Genomic DNA, 22,201 nt, shown 5'->3' with positions numbered 1-22,201 from the left:
GGCTTGTGGTTGGAACAAAGAAAGCACAAGCCACATGGCAAAAAGGACTATAAAAGGCAGCAGCAGCATCTCCATTTTGTCTTCAATCCTGCTTCTCACTTATGGTGGAACCTTGCTAGAAACGGAAGCTCTGAACAAAGGACTCAATTACCCATCCCAGCTGTGGATGTACTCCAGAAACTTGATTTGAACCTGGAGTTTATTCCATCACTGCTACCAGCCTGAACCAAGAACTTTGTCATTACTGTATGGAATTGATTCCATTTAACCAATTGTAGCTCTCATCTATATTTCTTTCTTTTATGAATAAACCTTTAGATTTTAGATTCTAAAGGATTGGCAACAGCATGATTTGTGGGTAAGATCTGACTTGTATATTGACCTGAGTCTGGAGCTTGGGCTTTGGGATCATGAGAACCTTTTTTCTTTTACTGGGGTATGGGTTTTCATAACCATTTGTCCCCAGGATGAGTGGCACTGGTGGTGATACTGGGAAACTGGAGAGTCTAAGAGAATTGCTTGTGTGACTTGTGGTTAGCCAGTGGGGTAAAACCAAAGTCCTCTCTGGCTGGCTGGTTTGGCATGCATTAATAGTAAAGGAACTCCAGATTTGGGCTGTAACTGCCCTGCTCTAAGCAATTTGTCCTGAATTGATACTCTCAGTTGTGTCTGGCCTGAGGCAGCATGATTACACCTGACCTATGGGGAAAGCTTAAAAAAACTGAGCATATTTTAGTCTTGAAAAAAGAAAATTAAGGGGGGGACCAGATAACAGTCTTCAAATATATTAAGGGCTGTTATAAAGAGGACTGTGATCAATTGCCCTCCATGTCCACTGAAAGTAGGATAAGAAGTAATGAGCTTAATCTTTAGCAAGAGAGACTGAGGTTAAATATGAGGAAAAACTAACTATAAGAGTAGTTAAATTCTGGAATAGGCTTCCAAGGGAGGTTGTGGAATTCCCATCTATGGTGAAGCAGAAAAAATGCCCACGAGCATGGAAGGGGTTAAAGAGAGCCTTTGGGTCTAGCTAGCCCCACCTCCATTATACCTGCAGCCAATGCCAGGCCTGGAGGAAAGAGAAAAGGAGAGAGCCTGGCTCAGTTTGGGGCTGACTGGTGAAGAGGCAGGAGCTAGCTGCTTCCCTACCTGACCGAAGGAGAAGAGAAAGTTACTCACCTTGCAGTAACTGAGGTTCTTCGAGATGTGTGTCCCTGTGGGTGCTCCACTCTAGGTGACGGTGCGTCCCGGCGCTGTCGATCGGAGATTTTCGGTAGCAGTGCCTGGTTGGGGCGCACGCACCCAGATGGTATCTCCCGTCCAGTTGGAATCTTCCAGGGTGCGTGCGCCCCACACCCTCCTCAGTTCCTTCTCTACCGTGGAGAGTCATCTCAGTACTCCAAAGTAGAGGGGAGGCGAGTGGAGCACCCACCGGGACACACATCTCGAAGAACCTCAGTTACTGCAAGGTGAGTAACTTTCTCTTCTTCTTCGAGTGCTGTCCCTGTGGGTGCTCCACTCTAGGTGAATGTATAGCAGTACCCACTACGGTTGGTGGGACTTTGGAGATACGGCAGGAAGTGCTGAAGATAGTACTGTATGACCTACTAGTGTGTCTGCCGTGGTGTCTTGCGTTAAAGCATAGTGTTTTGCGAACGTGTGTTCAGATGACCATGTAGCTGCTTTGCAGATATCGGGAATGGGAACATTGTGTAGGAAGGCAACGGATGCCGACATGGCTCTAGTGGAATGAGTTCTTATGCCTTCGGGCGGTTGAAGATTCTTCGCACGGTAACAGGATCTGATGCAGTCAGAGATCCACTTGGATAGACGTTGTTTAGATATAGCCGTGCCTTTGGATCTTTCGGCAATTGAAACGAAGAGTCGTGGAGACTTGCGGAATGGTTTAGTCCTGTCTAAATAAAAGGCAATTGCTCGCCTGACGTCGAGAGTATGCAGGGCTGCATCCTGTGGCGTTTTGTGAGGTTTGGGGTAGAAAGTTGGTAAATATATAGGTTGGTTGAGGTGGAAGGTCGATACCACCTTAGGAAGAAATTGAGGATGTGGTCTCAAAGTGACTTTATCTTTGGAGAAGATTGTGTATGGAGGGTGGGCCATCAAGGCACTTATTTCTCCAACTCTCCTTGCTGACGTTATGGCAACTAGGAAAGCCACCTTCATGGACATATGGAGATCAGAGGAGGTAGCCAAGGGCTCAAATGGAGGTTTCATGAGAGCATGAAGAACGAGGTTAAGATTCCATGTAGCCACTGTTGCGTGAATTTCAGGGTAGAGATTTTGCAGGCCAGAGAGAAAGCGTTTAATGGTGGGGTGTGTAAAGAGTGAGTACTCATCCAATAGTTTGTGGAAGGTGGTAAGCGCCGCCAGGTGCACTTTGATGGAGCTAAGCGAAAGTCCGTCCTGTTTCAGTTCGAGAAGGTAATCTAGAATGTTAGGAAGGGTCACATTGTTGGGTGCTAAATGTTTATGTGAGCACCAAAGAGCGAAGCGCTTCCACTTCTGAAGATAGGTTTTGCGGGTGGAGTCTCTCCTACTGTGCAGGAGGACGTGTAGGACTTGTTCGGAACAGGCTAGTTCATGGGTTTGGAACCATGAAGGAACCAGGCCGTGAGGTGGAGCTTCTGGAGTTGGGGATGAAGGACCTGCCCGTTGTCCTGGTAAAGGAGGTCTGGCCTGTTGGGGAGAGCCCATGGGTGACGGGAGGACATGCGGAGAAGGTAAGGGTACCACGTCTGTCTTGGCCAAGCCGGGGCAATAAGGATGACCTGGGCCTTGTCGTCCGCGATCTTCCAAATAACCCTGTGTAGTAGAGGGATAGGCGGGAAGGCGTACAGGAGGTAACTGTTCCATGAAATGAGGAATGCATCCCCTAGGGATGCAGTCCCGAGTCCCGCCCTGGAGCAAAACAGGGGGCATTTTCGATTTCGGGTCGTGGCAAAGAGATCTATTGATGGAGTGCCCCAGTGGGAGAAAAGCTGTTGGAGTACTGTGGGGTGCAGTTCCCACTCGTGTTCTGTGGAGAAGTGCCTGCTGAGTGCATCGGCAGTAGTGTTGTGGCAGCCTGGTAGATAGGAGGCGATGATCTGTATTCGATGTTGTATGCACCAATTCCAGAGTCGAATGGCTTCCATGCAGAGGGAATGTGATCTGGCACCCCCCTGTCTGTTTATGTAATACATACATGCTATGTTGTCTGTTAAAACTCGCAGGTATTTGTCCTTTATAAGGGGAAGAAAGTGAAGGCAGGCTCTCCTCACTGCTCTGAGCTCTAGGAGATTTATATGTAGATGCGTCTCTGATGGAGACCATCTGCCTTGTGCCCTGTGTTCCCCTAGATGCGCTCCCCAACCTATCAGGGAAGCATCTGTGGTGAGCATGAGCGTTGGGGGTCGTTGCTGGAAGGGAACCCCTGCACAGAGGTTTTCTGGACTTGTCCACCATTGTAGGGAAGTTATAACATTGGGAGGAGGAGTTAACAGCATCCCTAATTGATGTCTGCTCAGTTTGAAACTGGAGTTGAGCCAGCCCTGGAGGCATCTCATATGTAGCCTGGCGTGTTGAACCACAAAGGTGGTAGCTGCCATGTGGCCAAGGAGCTGTAGGCAGATTCTTGCTTGCGTCCTGGGACGAGTAGAGAGCGTGCGTATGAGTTGTGTGATAGCCAGGAATCTGTTGTATGGGAGCGAGGCCCTGCTCTGGGTTGAGTCGAGATGAGCTCCAATGAACTCTATCTGTTGCGTGGGTACTAGGGTGGATTTTTGGGCGTTTATTTGGAGGCCTAGGCTGCAAAAGAGGGAGATGGTGAGATGCGTGGCTTGAAGTGTGTCGCCATAGGAGTCGCCCTTGATGAGGCAATCGTCCAGATAGGGGAAAAGTGAGACTCCCTGTTTGCGGAGGTGAGCCACCACGACAGCTAGGGTCTTGGAGAAAACTCTTGGAGCCGTAGAAAGTCCGAAAGGAAGAACTCTGTATTGGAAATTATCCTGACCGATTGTGAATCGTAGGAAGCGTCTGTGAGCTGGATGAATCGATATGTGGAAGTAAGCGTCTTGTAGGTCGAGGGCTGTGAACCAGTCCCCTTGATCCAATGCGGGTATTATTGTGTCCAGGGTGACCATCTTGAATCTTTGTGTTCTCACAAATTTGTTCAGTCGGCGTAGATCTAATATAGGCCTCCATCCTCCGGTCTTTTTCTGTGTTAGAAAGTAATGGGAGTAGAAACCTGTCCCCTGGTGTTGCAGAGGTATAGGTTCCACTGCGCCTAGTTGCAGAAGGTGAGCCACTTCTGTGCGAAGTAATTGCTCGTAGGAGGGGTCCCTGAAGAGGGACAGGGAAGGGGGAAGGGTAGGAGGGTAGGATATAAAAGGGATGGAGTAACCGGTCTGAACTATTTCGAGGACCCAGCAGTCCTGTGTGATCCGCTGCCAGGCACGTTGGAAATACTGGAGGCGGTGGCCAAATGGGCAAGTAAGTGGTGGAATCAAAGGGTGGTTGTGCAGACCCTCGACCAAAGCTTCAAAACTGTTGTTTATTGCCCTGTGGACGGGAGGTGGTGGCTTGATTTTGATTTTGTCTGCGCTTGGGTGGTCTAGTACGAATACTAGTTGTGTCGTATGGTCTGGATTGAGGGCGATAGTACTGATGTGTGCATGGTCTTTGGTAGGGTTGGTATCGCTGTCTCCTGGGGAGAGATGGTTGAATGCCCAGGGTGCGCAGTGTCGCTCTAGAATCCTTCATGGTATGGAGGAGTTCATCAGTTTTTTGGGAAAAGAGTTTGTTCTTGTCAAAGGGGAGATCCTCCACTTTAGTCTGGAGTTCTTTAGGAATCCCGGACGCAGAAAGCCATGAGGTTCTGCGCATAACCACAGCAGTTGCAGTAGTACGGGCTGCTGTGTCCGCCGTGTCTAAAGATGCCTGTAGGGCTGTTCTGGAGATCAGTTGCCCCTCAGACAGGATTGATTTGAAGTCTGCTCTTCTGTCCTCTGGTATGTAGGAGGCAAATTCGAAAAGCTTATTGTAGTTGTTGAAATCATAACTAGCGAGGAGGGCAGAATAGTTAGCAATCCTGAACTGTAGTGTAGATGATGTGTAAACCTTGCGTCCGAGGACATCAAGGCGTTTAAGGTCTTTGTCTTGAGGGGTGGGTCGGTATTGTGACTGTTTGGTCCTCTGTGTCACTGCATCGATGACAAGGGAGTTCGGTGGTGGATGAGAGAATAGGAAGTCTGCGTCCTTTGCAGGAACGTAATATTTACGTTCAGCCTTCTTGCAGGTTGGTAGCAAAGAAGCTGGGGTTTGCCAGAGAGTGTCAGCTGGCTCCATGAGTGCTTCATTTATAGGGAGCGCGATTTTAGAGGGCGCAGACGGTTGAAGGATCCTAAGGAGTTTGTGTTGCTTCTCCTGAACCTCTTCTAAGGGAATATCCTGGCTGAGTGCAACCCTCTTAAAGAGTTCTTGGAACTGTTTGCAGTCATCCACGGTTTGTGGAGGTGAAGGGAGGATGGCTTCCTCTGAGGCTGGTGGAGAGTTAGGGTTAGGCGAGTCAGGATATGGTGCGTAGCTCCCCGGTTCAGGAGGGGGCTCAGGTACCCTGGAAGTGGATGGAGCAGGAGACTGAGGTACCGAAGGAAGATGATTGGTAGGAGGATTCTGCCAGGGGTACCACTGCGGCCAAGGCATGGGGTAGGAGAACCCAGGTATCATCCACGGGGGGGGCAACGTAGCGAAACTGAGGCTGCTGAACTTGAGGCGTGACCTGAGGTGGTATGGGTGCCTGTGGAGGAGAAGCAGGAGGAGAGAACTCCGCTTGCTGTTGTAGTTCAAGGTCCCCGTCGGTGAACGCCAGTTCAGGTGGAGAAAGTGGCAAGTCAAGGAAGGAGTCGCCCGCATCCAGGAGCGGAGAGTGAGGCTCAGGTGGCACTAAAAGGTCACTTTGAGTGAGCAGCTGTTGTTCCTGCTCTTTAAGCTGAACTAAGTCTGCTCCCTGCTCTAGCTCTTTGCTAGGAGAGAGTGACAGAGAGTTTCCTGTAGAGTTGTGCTTTGATGTGCCCTGCAGGGGGTCCCCTGCTGGTGCACAGGTCACAGAGTGGCTGGGTGCCGACGCTCTTCACGGTGCCTAGGCTGATCGCGCTGTCGGCACCGCTGCTATTTTTGTTGCTGAGGCAGAGCGCGCTGGCGGGATCGCGGCTGCTTTCAGCGCTGAAATTGACCAGGCTGAAAGTAGCGCGGCTGTTCCTGGTGCCGGTGCTGACTGCGCTGTCGGCACCGCGGCTGTTGCTGGTGCCGAGGTACGTGGTGCTGGTGCCGTAGCATTCCTCGGTGCCAAGGAGGAGCGAGGTGTCCGTACTGCAGCCGTTTGCGGCGCCGAGGGGACCGAACGGGTAAGTGCCTTCCCAGCGCGGGAAGTCTGGTCCCTGCCTGTCAGCTCTGTCAAAGCAGCAGCTGAGGCATGTGAAGAAGCTGAAGCAGCAGTACTTCGCGCTGTCAGCAGAGGGGGTAGAGATCTCACAGGAGACCCCTTACCCTTGTTAGAGTCTCGCTTGTGAGACTTTCCCGCTTCGTGCCTCCGCTCCAGGGAGGGTGAATCGATGCTCCCCACCGGTTCTGATCTGGTTGGGGAGCGTGTGGGAGCGGGTTCCACTTTTCCCGTCTCCGACAGTGGCTGCAGGGATTTCTCCATCATAATGATCTTGAGGCGCAGATCCCTGTCACGACGAGCTCTTGTTTTGAGGCTCGCACAGTGTTGGCACTTCGTGGGGATGTGGGCACTTTACACACTGGGAGTGACCATCTGACTGTGGCATGGAGTCCTGACAGGAGATGCATTTCTTGAAGCCTGAAGCTCCTGGCATTATGAGTTTGAGATAGGCGAGGAAGTGTCTCAAGGGGAGACAAGCCTGAGGTGTTTTTTTTTTTTTTTTTTTTTACTAAGTAACTAACTATGTAACTATACTAAAGGAAGGGAAACAACTGGGAATTAATTAATAACTATTTCTATGTTTTCTATAGAGATCAGGGAAGAGAAGATAGCACTGCCCCGAGTCCCGTCTTCAGCCGAGGACGGTTGAGAAGGAACTGAGGAGGGTGTGGGGCGCACGCACCCTGGAAGATTCCAACTGGACGGGAGATACCATCTGGGTGCGTGCGCCCCAACCAGGCACTGCTACCGAAAATCTCCGATCGACAGCGCCGGGACGCACCGTCACCTAGAGTGGAGCACCCACAGGGACAGCACTCGAAGAAGAACTACCAGCCCAGCTGAGGCAGCCACCAGGAGCCAAGCACCCTCTTCCTGGCCAAAGGAGACAGAGAAAGAGGTCTAGGAGCACCCAGTGTAAGAGGAACCTGGGTGGCGAAAGCACAGAGCCCTTGTGGGGGTTCCGACCCCACCAAACTTACGGCTTCCACACCTGGAGGAACCTGGGACTGCAGCAGGATACCACCCAGTGTCCATGAGAGGGCACTACTAGAGACAAGCCACCACAGGAACTTGGATTACAGGGGCCATGCCCTGACGGGGCAACAGTAGGAAGTAGCCCAGTGCTGCGGATGTGGACTCCCCGCTGGGAGGTCCCCTACTCAGGGGTTGACTTACACAAGGCACTGGGCTGGGACCAGGTGGAGTGGGCAGGCCTGGGTCCCCCTACTTCCCTTCCTTCAAGATTGAGGCACCTCCACCACAGAAACAGGGGGCAGGAAATCAAATACTCCAACCACTAGGCTGACTGGTCCTCCAAGCCCCCTGTTATACCATTATTGCCGGTTTTTCAGAATAGGTTGGAGAAACACCTGTCCAGGGATGTTCTAGGTTGACTTGGTCCTGCCTCATTGCTGGGGGCTGGACTTGATAAGCTCTTAAGGTTCCTTCCTGCCCTACATTTCTATGATTCTATGATTAAAAGCTCAGTAAATTCTGAACTAAAGTTTAAACTTTAAAGAAACCCAAAACAGTTTGAAAATATGGAAATGTAAGGTCACTCAAACACCTTTATTCCCACAATGATGCCAGCCTCCCTTCTTTGTTCCTGTCATATTTTGTAAGATTTGCTAGAGAGAGAAAGAGAGAGAGAGAGAGATCAAGAATTTGTTTTCAAGGGTGTGACACAAACATGCCCACACATACCCTGGCAGGTATATTACCCATGTCTGACCAGCTTTTCAATATTTCACCCCAGGGTGTTGACTGTGATCTTTGCCAAATGCTAAGAACTAGCTGATAGTCATGGTCGTTGCATGATATTTGCATACGAAATAATTTTAAAGTCATGTAACATGTTGATATTGGGTTTCAAAACTGTTAAAGTGAAGCTTGTCACCTGATTTGAGGCGGATCTTAGGGCTCACTCAATCAGCATTGAGAACAATGGACATCCGTTGAGCCAGCCTATGTTTACTGTCTGGAACAGGTGTAGGCTTGAGGATTTAGAAAGACAAAAGAACCCTAAGAAAAAACTCTGATTAGGGGACCTCTTGGGTAAGAGGCAATAGTCTGTAACTGTATAAGAGATGACAGAAGAACACAAGTTGTGATCCATTACAGAGAAGGCATTCTTGAGCAGGGGCATCTCTCATAAAAGATGGATTCCAGCTTTCTGGACTGGACAAATGCTGTAGCAACTAACAATTGGGTGAGCTACACCTTATTAGATAGGAAAAAGTATAAGCTATAGAGTGTCTTTTAGGTTTTTCTTTTACTTGTTACCTTATGTTTCCAAACCCTTAAGCTTGCTTTTATTTTAATCTCTATCTTAAGATCCATTTGGTTTTACTATTGACTCGTCTAAAAGCCTTGTGCATAGGAGAGTGTTGTACTGAGGTGAAACCAGAGAACTGAGGTGCACTGCCTCCAGAGACAGCACACTGGTGTACATTGCAGGTGTCCAGAAGATAAGGGACTGGGCACTTGAGTGTAACAAAGTGGAGTGTATAATTTGCTAGGCTGCAGAGGGAAAGAGCAGAGCTTGCGGAGCATTTGTGTTGCCAGCAGTCAGTGGCTGGGGAGAGTCTCCCCAGGTGGCATAGACAGGTCTCCCTCCACCTGTAAGCAGGTGGTAGTGATTCACCCTGGACACCTCAGATAACCCTTAAAAGTGCTCAAAAGGGCTTTCAGAAGTCTGTATCCTATAGACCTCGGTATAAGGCCATACACTGATACTGTGTTAATCTACTGTATGATCCAATGCCTACTGAACATAACGGCAAAGCTTCCGTTGACTTCATTTGTACAGTAGGATCAAGCCTTGAATGAATGAAACGTTATGAAGGATAACAACTGTCAAATAAGTTTCAGGTTTTTGCAGGGTTGTTTCACTTTCTTTGAACAAAATATTAGTTTTTAAATATAAATTGAGTATCTTTTGTAGCCAGTAGATGGCATGCATTACCAGAAAGACTAACATAACAAGATTCATTCCATGATTGCTGGATGAGCAAGAAAAAAATGTAGCTAATTTTCCAAAATGTAACAATTAAATACAAAGTTTGTGTGACTAATGGTGGAAATAGAAAATTTAAAATAATGGTTAAATTTACTTGAAAGTACTTACATCTTAGTTTGTCTTGTATTTTCCCACCACACATGGTTGCTAACATAGCTTTAACTGAAAACACTGTCAACTTCCCATGGCCCTCACTGAAAAATAAAATACATGACAAATCATTACTATATGGAATGATAAGAACAAAAATATTTCAGGATCAGAAGAAAAGTTCATTTATGCCTTCCCTAAGTGCTATGCTTTATAAAACTATTTAACAGTTAAATAATGCAAAAAATGATAGTAACATTTAGCTTTGTCAATAAATTAGAACAGCTAACAAGTAGCCGATGACAAAACATGTTCTCTTGCAGAATTATGGGCATTCTGTGGATGAAGAAAGGCTTGCATTTGTTTTACCTGTCCCACAGCTACCTACTACAGGGTGGTACCTGATTATTATGAGTCATTCCTTTCAGTTTAGAATATGCCTGTTTAATTATGTTTCTTGCTTCTACTGCTGCCCTTTCTCGGGAATTCCAACTCTTTATGAACACTGACTGACACTCAGAGAAAGAGGTGGTATTCTAACAAAACAGGTTAGGTAACAAGATAGTCTGAACATTCTGAATAGAACATGAACAAACATAGATGGTTGTTATTCTAATTAAAGCCACCTAGACTGCTGCACTATCATGAACAGATGGCACAATCAGGCAACCATTTCCTAATGTCAGCATGAGAAAAAAAATGTACTAATTCCTTATAAAAACAATGGAAAGATTTTATTCAGTGGTATGCAAAAACAACTATTCTCATAAAAACAAAATGCTTTACAAGGAGGTAAAACACAAAACATATAGTAACGGGATTACAGAGGCTATAGAACAGTGATCTCAGGATAAAGCCATTGCTAATGCTCAATATGGAATTAATTTAGTAGTAGTTGGACATAAATTAGGAGTACCAAGAGCATGTACATGAGAGTGGATAAGCAATTAATAAATTCTGAGCACTATAATCCTAAATGAAAAGATTGACTGAATTATCTACAGCATACTGTGTGCTATGGATAATACTTCACAGATTTCTTACAGCAACTCAGAAAAGGTAAGATAGTATACATGTGGAAGAGGAAACTTGGATCCTCTTCAACCATTTCCTTCTGGAGAGGAGACTCCATCTCTTCTAGAAATAAGATTTCAGAAGGATTTCAGAAGAGGAATGGGGGATTGGAGGCAGTCATTCTGGATGACGTGCAGGACCCCATTATCAGATTTTCTGTTCCCAAGATGGTAGAAAATAGACCAAGTGATCTCTAAAGGGAGAAAACTAAATGTATTTGGTTCTGTATTCCCAGCAGACCCACCAAAACAGAGGCTGGAAGGCTGAAGATTGTGGCTGCCTCCAGAAAAACTTTTCAGTCATCTTGTTTTATTTCTGTATTGTCTCTTAGCAGCTTGTTGAAGACGCTGCCTATGAGACACTGGTATTTCATCTGTGCAAAGGAAAATAGAAAATATATTGTCTTGGTACTCGAAGCCTCAAAAAAAGAACCTCCTCTTGGGCAGGGAGGTTGGGTCAGCCATACAGCTCTCGCACTGACTTTGCCTCCTTAGTGTGCTGTAAGGTCCATTTTATTGCTGAATATTCTTTCTTCCTCGAAGATCACAAATTTGAACTGAGCATCCACAGAAAGACTAGATGAGTTCAATCATGAATGTCTGTAAAGAGGCTATAAATTTTGCCTTCAGCCTCTGAAGGTAGCATATGACGTTTTTGATGCAATGGCAAGTTTTTTTTTCCTTGGGCAACATCCTTAGCCAGCTTCTGCTGGATATATGGCAATTGGTCAAGAAAAGGAAGGAGCTACATAGCTTGCCACCTCAATACCCAGAGCTGACTTTCCTGCCAAAGGCGTCCAATCTTCTGACTTCCCTGTCTGGAGGGGCAGAGAATGAAGTTCTCAGAGACTTTGCTGTGATAACTAATGCATTTGCAGGAGGATAAGCAACAGAACTGAACCTGGAGGCCCTGGTATAAAACAACCATCCATCTTTTGCCTTTGCAAGCATGGTGGTAAGGGACGTTAGATGTGCCCCTTTGGATAAAGAGCATTACCTCCTTTTTTCTCTGGACTGGAGGATGTTGAAAAGTCTTCACTTTACTGCTGGGACAGATGTGGGCTGCAGCAGTAGGGCTCCAGCCACCACGTTGTGGAACTGTTTTGAAGTGAACTCTGACAGGAGATCAACAGCCCATGTTACCTGGGGAGATCATGTCTGTGTCCCAGGATCATCCTGTGGAGATGTGACCTAATCTCTGTGCTCAGAGTGCACATCAGAGATGTTAGCCAGAGATGTTGATGGTAGCAGGGCTTCTGACTGGAGTTGGTGGCATTACTGTAGGGAGTGTACCCGCTGAACACTTGAGAGAAGAGGGATAACTGCAAGAGGAGATGATCTTTGTGTGTGCCTATGAACATGTTCTCTACAGAAAGTCCACATCAGATCACAAGGGACCTCTCCCCAAGGAGGCCTACAGTGCCTTTACAAGCAAGTTTTATGGGAACTAGGAGAAAGATTTGTCCTCGTTTCAAGCCTTCTGTTGCAGGAGTCATCAGGAGAGTCCTCAAAGCACAACTCTGTGTCAGAACTAACAATAACTGTCCCCACAACAGAGGGCTTGAGACTACTAACCTGGAAATTAAAAATGGCAAAGAGTTCTGTGGCACCTTATAGACTAACAAACGTATTGGAGCATGAGCTTTTGTGGGTGCTTAGTAAAAGTGTGAATTGAACTCCATGTAGCTGTTCTATAAACCTCTACTAGAAGAACATATTTAATAAACCTATAGCGTGTGTCTTTGCACTGGTAGAATGTGCTCTAAGCCCTTCAGGAAGCGCAATACTCACAAGTTTATATGCTTCTTTAATATATAGTCTCATCCATTTAGATAGTTTAGATAGTTAGATAGTTTGAACATTAACAGCTCGGCCTCGTTTTTCTCCTTATATAAGAGAATAACAGATTGTGAGACTGTCAAATGCATAGGTCTGTCCAAATAGTATGCTAGAACTCTTCTGGCATCCCATGTATGCGATTTGTCACCCACTCAGCTCTGAGGTTTGGGAAGAAACACTGGTAAAAACTGACTTATTGTGATGAAAATCAGAGACCACTTTAGGCTAAAACCTTGGGTGAGTACTCAAGACTACTTCAGCTTTATGAAAGACATTAAAAAAGCAGCTGCCATTAATGCCTATAACTTGGTTACTCAACTCACTGAGGTGAAAGCTATTATAAAGGCTGTCTTAAGAGATAAGTGGAAAAATGTATAATATCCCATAGGTTCAAATGCGTAATGTCAATTTATGTAAGCACTAAATTTAAATCCCACGAAAGTACTCAGTCTCTCACTGGTGGATATAAATTATTAAGACCCTTTAAGAATCTCTTAAACGCATCATGAGCAAATACCAATTTACTGTCTCAGGACTGTGGTATGCCAAAATTGTGGCTAGATGAATCCTAAGAGGACAAACACCTGACCTTTTAAGGTATAATATTCTAATATACAACTAATAAATATTTAAATATACTAATAATAGGTGCAGTATATGTATCCACATTACATCAGTTAACCCACAATAAAAGCCTTTTCCAGCTATGACAACAACATTAGTGTGTAGACTCTTTCCTTGAATTGGCCAGAACATTTTGTAATTCTAATGAACAAGATTGTTCTAACAATCCCAGAGTCTTTTGGCCCAAGCAATGAAGTGATGGAAGATCTGAATGATACACCTTCCCTTGTTGTTGTGACAAGTCTGGTACTAATGGTAGGAGACTACGAATATGTACCTTCCCCTGTACCTGTGAACTGAGTCTGGATATCACTGCTATCTGGACCACAATGGCACTAATCGGATCATCTTGTATTTTATTTTATCTATCACCCTCTGGATGGGATGGAACAGTGGGACTGCTTCACTGCCAACACTTCTTGTAACAGAATTGCCTGAAACCTATTCTTCCTCTCCTTCTTTGGCTGCATTGCAAACATGAAGGGGCCGCCTCCCAAGCATGCAAAACATTAGGCACTTAAGATATGGATCCAGAAGAGTCCCAGAGTGGTTCCTAACACATCAGTTGGTCATAGTTGGAAGGAACTGAAGTGGCTGGAGCATCATAGCACTTCTATACCCTTGCCTCAGAATGTTCACTGAGGGGAGGGCTGAGGGAGGCATGTGAGTGCTCCAGTTGGCACTACTAGCTAGGGTTCCACTATTCAGGATGCAACAGTCACAGCATCCTGTGACACCCTGGCACCCCATTATTCATCACTGTCATATAATTAGGATAAGTTTTACACAAAGTATGCCCTGTGAGGTGTCATTCTAAAAGTCTTGATCTGCTAGACAGTAATATCTCATTATACTGTATGTGCTATTAACGTATGTGAAGTTATGAAGTTTGGCTATGTAGGTGTTACTGAAACATGTTGTGAGGTTGAAAACATCCACAAGCAGCCTTTCAGGTACTAGAATAAAAAGGCCAAACAATGTTAATGGCTCCTTGAGGAAATGCACACGAGCACAAGGGTTACCCAGGAACTGTGTACAATAGAAACCTCTCAGAGAGAGCACTGCACAATGGGAACTGTTTGACCCACGTCACAGTAAGAGAGCTTTCCAGCAAGTGGGAAGAAGATATAAAAGGGGGAAATGACATCATGATGGTATCTCACTCTCTCTAAAACAACACACCTGGAAACATGAGAGGAACAAAGACTGAACTGGGGAAGTGATGGTCCCAGGCTAAAGGGATTCTAGGCAGTGTATGAAAACCTGGGAAACCCAAACTGCAAAGCAAAGGCAGCTTGTGCCTTAAGAATCTGCCAGCCTGTTTATCACTCAGGGTGAAAATTTGCTAATTCATATCCTACCTATCTAGTATGCTAAACTCAGTTTGCGTTTTTGTTTATTTACTAGGTAATGTGTTTAGATCTGTTTGCTATCCCTTATAATCACTTAAAATCTATCTTTTTGTAGTTAATAAACGTATTTTATGTTTTAATCCAAACCAGTGTGCATTTGACTAAGGTGCCTGGGGAAAATCTCAGCTTGGTTACCACAAGTGTGCATGGTCCTCTTCATATTGAGGGAGAGGTGGACCCACATACTGGCCAGATTTGACCAGGGCAGGATGGTACTGCTCTGGGGTCCCAGGCTGGGGAGCTGGTGGTTGTCACAGCAGCACAGTGTGAGAGGGAGCCCTGGCTGGTGGGTCAGAGGGCTTAGTGGTACCCCAGTTCCAGGTGACACCCTGTGGGGAACCCGTCACACATCCATTAGTGGGAATGTGCAGAGGACACCTGAAGAAGAACCAGCCCCTCCTCTGAGTCTCCTAAATTCAATGGGCACTGGAGTAGGGTGTCAAGGAGAAGGTACTGGAAAGTCAAATACAGTACCATTGGGGTCAACCAGAACAGACACAGTGCAGTTCTGGGTTTGGTGAAGCTTCTTTTTGTGGTGCTTTCTGAGAAGTATTTTTCATAGCCCTCTCTTCTCTTTATGCTTTAAATGAGCACAGGAAGCACTGAAATGGGGAAGGCCTGGGGGTCTGGGGGAGTCAGCACTGGCAGGCAAGATACGAATGGTCTCAGAGAGAGCTTTTTGTAATTTGTTCTTGACACCATAACATCTGAACTGGTGTCTGGGAGCATGGGGCAATTGTCCTGGCACTAGGTATAGAGGTCTTGGCTGGCATTGAGGATGAAGAGTTGGCACTGGAATCTGGATAGCTTCCAATTTGAGGAGTGCTTTTACACTGACCAGAAACATGCAAATAGGAGCCACAGGCAGTCTTTGGTGCCATGAATGTCTCAACAAAAAGAATAACCCCAAAGACCTTCTCTTTCCCCACTATCAGGATGCAGAGCCTTCTCAGATCCCACCTTAACAGGTCAAAGTCAACTTACGCAACTCTGAAGTAGTGTGTTTTGGAGCCAGTAGAGACTGGTCCAGGTATGGCACAAAGCCCCAGCCTGGAACTTTAACTGATCCCTGTTGGGTCAGGAAGTAAAGGCAGACAAGCAGACATCAGATCTGACCACAGGGGCAGAATGGTCTACCTCTGCCAGGCAGAACACACACCAGGAAACAGCTCTGAACTATTTATAGCTAGCAAATTATCTAAGAAAGCTAAAATACCAAGCTATGTACAAGAGAAAAAGTGTCTTAGTTGTCTGGCTTGGTGAGATATGGGCACAGTTCTGAGGTTCCTTATATCCTCAGTCCTAAGCAGACAGAAGGAAGTGAGGTGGTTGAGGATCCCACCTCCTTTAAATAGCCCTGAGCTATGATCATTCAGTGCCTTAAGGTAAGTACTCAGCTTTCTAGAAGGGTCCAAAACACTGACACAGGCTCTTGAGACCCCTTTAGTGGGAACATGAGGAAGTGCTAGATACGTTGTCATAGGAATCTTTCACATGCTTAGCTCCATTATGGTTGGGCTTTAAGAAATTCTTTTGACCTTGGAAATTGAAAAACTGACCAAGGGAATGAGTCCCCTGAGAAAATGTTGGGGTTTACTGATTTACTTCAAGAGCAGGCTGTTCAGCTTGGCTCAGGGCCACTTGTGTTTCACTCCCACACCAGGGAGAGTTTTGAAACTGGAGTTTCATTAAATTTAGAAATAAATAAAACAAACCAATCAAAAGTCACCCCTGGTTGCACAAGCCCCATTGCCGCCCAGTCCTTACAGAACACAATTCTGCTACTGCAACCAGAGCTTTTCCCTTTGCCCCTTTCAGCAGAACTTCAATCCTTAAAGGGACAAGACACAGGTAAACTCAGATTCCAAGGCCAGAAGGGAAAACTGTAATCATCTAGTCTGGCATCCAGTATAACACAGGCCACAGAACTTCCCCAAAATAATTTCTAGACCAAATTCTTAGAAAAACATTTAATCTTCATTTAAAAATTGTCAGTGATGGAGAATCCACCATGGCCCTTGGTAAAATTCACCAATGGTTAATTGCACACACTGTCAAGAATTTACACCTTATTTCCAGTCTGAATTTGTCTATCTTCAACTTCCAGCCATTGGATTATGCTACGCCTATGCTAGACTGCACAGCCCGTTATTTGTTCCCCATACAGATACTTATAGACTAATTAAATCACCCCTTAACTTTCTCTTTGTTAAGCTAAAAGGAATGAGCTCCTTGAGTCTCTCTCTCTAAGACATGTTTTTCTAATCCTTTAATCATTCTTCAGAGGGGCGGCCATGTTAGTCTGGATCTGTAAAAGCGGCAAAGTGTCCTGTGGCACCTTATAGACTAACAGACGTATTGGAGCATGAGCTTTCGTGGGTGAATACCCACTTCCATGCATCCGACAAAGTGGGTATTCACCCATGAAAGCTCAGGCTCCAGTACGTTTGTTAGTCTATAAGGTGCCACGGGACTCTTTGCTGCTTAATCATTCTTGAAGCTCTTCTCTGAACCCTCTCCAATTTATCAACACCCTTGAATTGTGAGCAGCAGAACTGGATGCAGCATTCTAGCAGCGATTTCACCAGTGCAAAACAGAGAGGTAAAATAACCACTCTACTCCTACTCAAGATTCCCCTGTTTATTAATCCTACAATCTTATTAGCTCTTTTGGCTACAGACTAACACTGTGTCCACAATGTCTATCCCTGACATTCCCGTATGAGTGCTATCGTCCCCCCTCGTAAATGTAATATCATTCCAACACTTCCATTAAAAAAACAAAACATATAGTCCAGGGATTCTCAAACTGGGGGGTTGGGACCCTTCAGGGGGTTGCAAGGTTATTACATGGGGGGTCGCGAGCTGTTAGCCTCCACCTCAAACCCTGCTTGCATCCAGCTTTTATAATGGTGTTAACTACATTAAAAAGTGTTTTTAATTTATAAGGGGGGGTCGCACTCAGAGGCTTGCTATTTGAAGTGGGTCACCAGTACAAAAGTTTGAGAATCATAGAGTCCATCGATTTGACTAATTAGCAGTAATCCATGCGTTCCACAAGTCCATAACTGTTATTCCCTATTGACAGTTTGGGCCTCTCCTGTGTCACAAGTTCTGGTACTAATGGTGAAAGTTTCTGCATTGCTCTTCAGTTCATTTCACAAAGCAGAAAGTTTACGCAGCAATTTTAGTTCCACTATACAACTAAATGATCAGTTTTGAACACCCTAAATCCCCAAAGATTTTCATACCTTATAAATAAGGATACAATTCTGTGACTTCAACAGACCTCTGTGACTTCTTTGGCTGCAGCCCTGGCCAGAGCAGTGGGGCTGGAGCAGCGGCCTGGGCTGGGGCTGGAGCAGTGACTGGGGACTGAGCTGAAGCAGCAGTGGTCAGTCCCTGCCACCAGAGCAGCAATGGGCCTGGAGTAGCAGTTAGTCCCCAATTCACTGCCCCTGTTATTTTTAATGAAAGTCAGAGACAGGTTGCAGGCCTCCATGAATTTTTGTTTACTGCCTGTGACCTTTACTAAAAAATACCCATGACAAAATCTTAACCCTACTGACTCTCTAATATTTCTTATATTATCAGTGGCTAACCATATAGCTCCAAGTGACAGTGCATATGTCAAGCTATTCAGAAAACGTATTAAATTAACATAATTACAAACTATCCAGTACTATAAAACACTTGATATAGAGCAATATTCATACCATAGATCAATATCACTTCTTTTATCAATATTACATCAGTCTTGTCTAGAAAACAGGATAAGGTACAGGAATAGGCACTTGGTATGACATGTGACAACCCGTGGTGTATTCACCAGTCTAACAGTTGGATTTAGATATTGATAAGCAGGTGTCCCAAATGTTCATATGTCAGCATCTGAGGGCCTCTTATCTCTCTAGTCAGACGACCTTGAATGTCAGTGGATTGTTCTGGTGATCTGCCCTCTTGTGTACTACTGGTTTCAGGTTTCTTGGCATAATCTGGCATTCATGTATTGCAGTGCTTGGTGCAAATGTTACATCAGTTTGATCAGCAGTTTTCAAATTTACAGGATTATCATCATCCTTATTTCCCAATCACAGATTAAATGTTCCTGCTTCTGGATTCAGAGTCTCTGGGCCACGGGCAATATCTGGTATCATTACGTAATGTCGTTCATCTTCGCTCTCAGTATCAGAATAACTGGAGTTCAAGTTCCAGTCCCCATTTTGATCTCTTATTGCACTAGTTTGCCTAGTTCTCTGTGTTGTCTATTGTGGTGGTTTAGAGGGTAGTGTAATCTCTAATGGTAAGAAGTCACAGGGACCAAAAAGATTGTGGAGAAGAACTCTACCACGTTCTTCTCCATCTTCTGCTTTTACTTCATAGACTGGACTATCCCCTTTCTTTTGAAATACTACATGAATATTATTTTTCCAACAGGATCTTAATTTGCCTGGTCCCCATCTCTCTGAAAGATTCAGGACAAGTATTCTGTCACCTGGCAAGAGGGCAGCACAGTGTACTTTCTGGTCATACTGATCCTTAACATGATCAGCATTTTTTTTTTTAGAACATTTTGATGCCATTTTATAAGCTTCTGAAATGTTGTCTCCAATTCTCAATGTAGTCCCCAGGTCAGAGTTTATAGATAGATCAAATGTGAGGTCAATTTGCAAATATGGTCATGTTCCATGTAACAAATACAAGGGTGCAGCCTCATTTCATGTACAGTTATAGGCATAGATTGCCTTCTTAAAGGAGTTCTGACTATTCGACTTTTGTCTTTCTGGCAAGGTTTTCAACATAGCCAGCAGAAGTCAGTTCAGCCTTTCTACTTGTCCATTGCCCTGTGGGTGGTGTGGGGTTGCATGAGATGTTTCACTTTTACAGAAGTGCTGTAACTTTCTGAATACATTATTTTCCAACTCTACTCCTTGGTCATGATGGATGGGATGGGCAATGTTATGGGAGAGGGCAACAGCAAAAAAGGAAGGTTGGGAAAGGAAGGAATAGCTAAGGGGGGGGAACAATATGAAACACTATAGATGACGTTCCAAAAAATATGGAGCTGCTAATTAACAGTTGGAACTCTACAGCTGTCATTCAGAGATTCCACAGAGACAAAAACTTCTGCCTAAAAAGAGGGATAAGTCTAATGAACATGATCAACCCCTGTTGCAAGAAGACTGCTAGGAGGGGACTTGGATATATGTTTAAGGGTCCAAACCAAACCAAAAGAAAATGCTGCACTATGAACAGACACCTGTGGTCTTTCTTTCAGCCAGAAGATTAGGTGTTAGCCCATTCCTTGGCAAACTCTAGGTGGGGTCAAGACTTAGAGTCTCATATTTATGTACATGCAGTCTCTTGATTAAATCTGGTGCATAAGACCATGTTAATATAACATATGTTTTGATACTATCATGCAATTTCACAGCAAACTCATACTACCATTAGGTTAATGTTATTTTCTATTTTAATTAGCATTCACAAAAAGGATTGGCTACAATATGTCCCAGGAACCAAACATGGCCAGCCTAAGAGCCCTCATGCACAACGTGGTTGCCCTTTAGCTTTAATCCCAATATGTGGCCTGTAGAGACATACAGGTCCCAGCAGGCAGTGATTCATCTTGCTCAAGAACAAGATTTTAAAAGATGGATCACTGCTTGCCGTGATGTGTAAATCTCCGAAGACACCACTATATTAAAGATGTGTAATCTGCTGCACTTTATAAAACTTAGGTGCAGCCCTTAAGCAGGGTGTGCCCAAATAAATGAACTAGTTTAAAAAAAGGAATTCATCTGTAAGTTACTAACCTGTCATATGCGGCTATCATGAAGTTGAGGAGAAGGCTGATGGATTGCTCCACACTGATCTGGTGAGTAGAAGGAAGGCGTTTATTTAGCTGGTAGTAGATGGATGAAATTATCGTTTCCAGTCGAGAAACACTGATCTCTGTGTTGTGATCTAATGTATTAAGGCCATTGTCTCGGAAGGCTTCAATCATATTCCAGATATCAACAAGATGAACTAAAAGTAAAGAAAGAAATTAACTGTTACTTTTGTAACGTTCAGTTTTACTCTCTACACACCACTTTTGGATAACATGTTAATTTTTGATATTTTAAAAAAGTAGAATCCATCCTCTAAACATGCTCTAAAATTTCAGAAAGGGGGGAAAAGGACATCCTATTAAAATCACCAATGTGGAGAATAAATTATATTCCTCACAATGTGTTTAGACACAAAAATCTCACAAGAAAACCTTTCAATTGTGAAAAACAGGCTATAGTGAACATTTAGTTTAATCATGTTCTATTAGTTCTTTAAGAGCTGTTAAACTACAGTATATATTCCTGAAAAAAATTAAGACTGCAAAGTGAAGCACTTAAAAATCAGGAAGTGTTTTAATTTTTTTCTCATTCTAAACCATAACTGTTCTTCGTTGTGTGCATGCTTTATAGCAAAGTCTAATTATTGGGACATATTTTAGATCATGCAGGCAACCTTCGCTTAGACATTTCCAAACCTGAATGCTTTTCTTAGAGTTTTTAGGGAAAACAAAGAAACTCCATTATATGTAGCTATTTCACAGACATCAACAGAGTATTCTATGCTGCAAAATATGTGGCACTCCAAGAGGCAAAGGTTCTTATGGACCGTTGCTTCATTGGAGCTTGCACCCTACTCATTGAATATACATTTTTGATCACTGAATGATATGGCTTTGCAGTGTCTTGTCTGTCTCTTTCCACAGTAGCCTTCTAATAAAGTACAGAGCAAGGCAGGGTTCCCTTTATAAACATCACTTCAACCATTCTACTTCCTTGATCTTGTCATTATGACAGGTACCTTCAGCAGTGGTGCCTAATCCATTATTGTTAGTGTCATATTTGTACTGTTATGCTCAAAGAGGAAGGGAGGTCCAGTGGTTAGGACCTGCACATAGCCCCATCTCCCCACATTTGGGGGTGCCATGTAAGGCAGGAGAGTACCTACCAGTTTGCACTCCCCTTGACCACTCATAGGACCCAGCAGCCCCATCTCCCTCTGGAATAACAGCCTTCTGCTGCTGCCAGCTAATATAATTATCCCTGTAGCACAAATAGCACAAAAAAGCATCCCAACCAACTCAGGGTATTCCTATATTGGATATTCTGACAGATAAAAATAAATTGATCACTGAACTAGAAGTTGATGGTTGCACATGAGCACAATCAAATTTCATTTTTGGGGCACACACACACAATATAGTCCTGGAACAGTAACTAAAGCCTTGCGTACACAGGGGATTTAGTTCAAATTGAGTTGACACATATTGGTAAACCATTCTAGTAGTATGCACATGGGACTTCTGTGCCTTCCTTCAATTTGCATTATTGTATTCAGATGTCAGGGGCTTGGTGTGTCCTAAATACTTGGCATTCTGGGGGGTATCCCATGGTCCTTTGCTTCCACTGTTGTGCTGTGTGCATTAGAGGTTTTTTGCTGCACATTATGGGATGTGCAGGGGAAGCCAGTGGAATTCTGGGACTTAAGGTCAAAATAAAAAGTTCCATGATTCCAGTCTTTCTGTCCCATGCTTCCTCTTTCTGGGTGGCCTAGCACCATTTTTGAATTCCTGTTGGCCAGCATGGACCTAACAATGATCTGCGCCTTTGTGCTAGGAGCCACGAGTACGCAGAAGCTATTTGGGCTTCTTGGG

At 44.7% G+C, this 22,201-nt stretch overlaps 1 protein-coding gene across 16 annotated transcripts in view; it reads right to left on the bottom strand.

Annotated features, from left to right (window-relative positions):
* The window catches only part of DTNB (dystrobrevin beta), a 387,737-nt gene that overhangs the window by 304,407 nt on the left and 61,129 nt on the right, over positions 1-22,201 (bottom strand). For all 16 annotated transcript variants that reach the window (XR_005595613.1, XR_005595609.1, XR_005595612.1 and 13 more), the window contains 2 exons: positions 20,313-20,526; positions 9,567-9,652 (listed from right to left, as the gene is read on the bottom strand). Coding sequence is in view for 10 of the 16 variants with exons in the window: in XM_039528646.1 (XP_039384580.1) it covers positions 9,567-9,652; positions 20,313-20,526 (300 nt within the window). In the remaining 6 variants the exon portion in view is untranslated. The remainder of the gene's footprint in view (positions 1-9,566; positions 9,653-20,312; positions 20,527-22,201) is intronic.

This window comes from Mauremys reevesii, linkage group 3, assembly GCF_016161935.1.
Source record: "Mauremys reevesii isolate NIE-2019 linkage group 3, ASM1616193v1, whole genome shotgun sequence".
NCBI classification, from domain to species: Eukaryota; Metazoa; Chordata; order Testudines; family Geoemydidae; genus Mauremys; species Mauremys reevesii.
The sequence above is the reverse complement of the archived record's forward strand: the minus strand, read 5'-3'. Positions and strand labels throughout refer to the sequence as shown.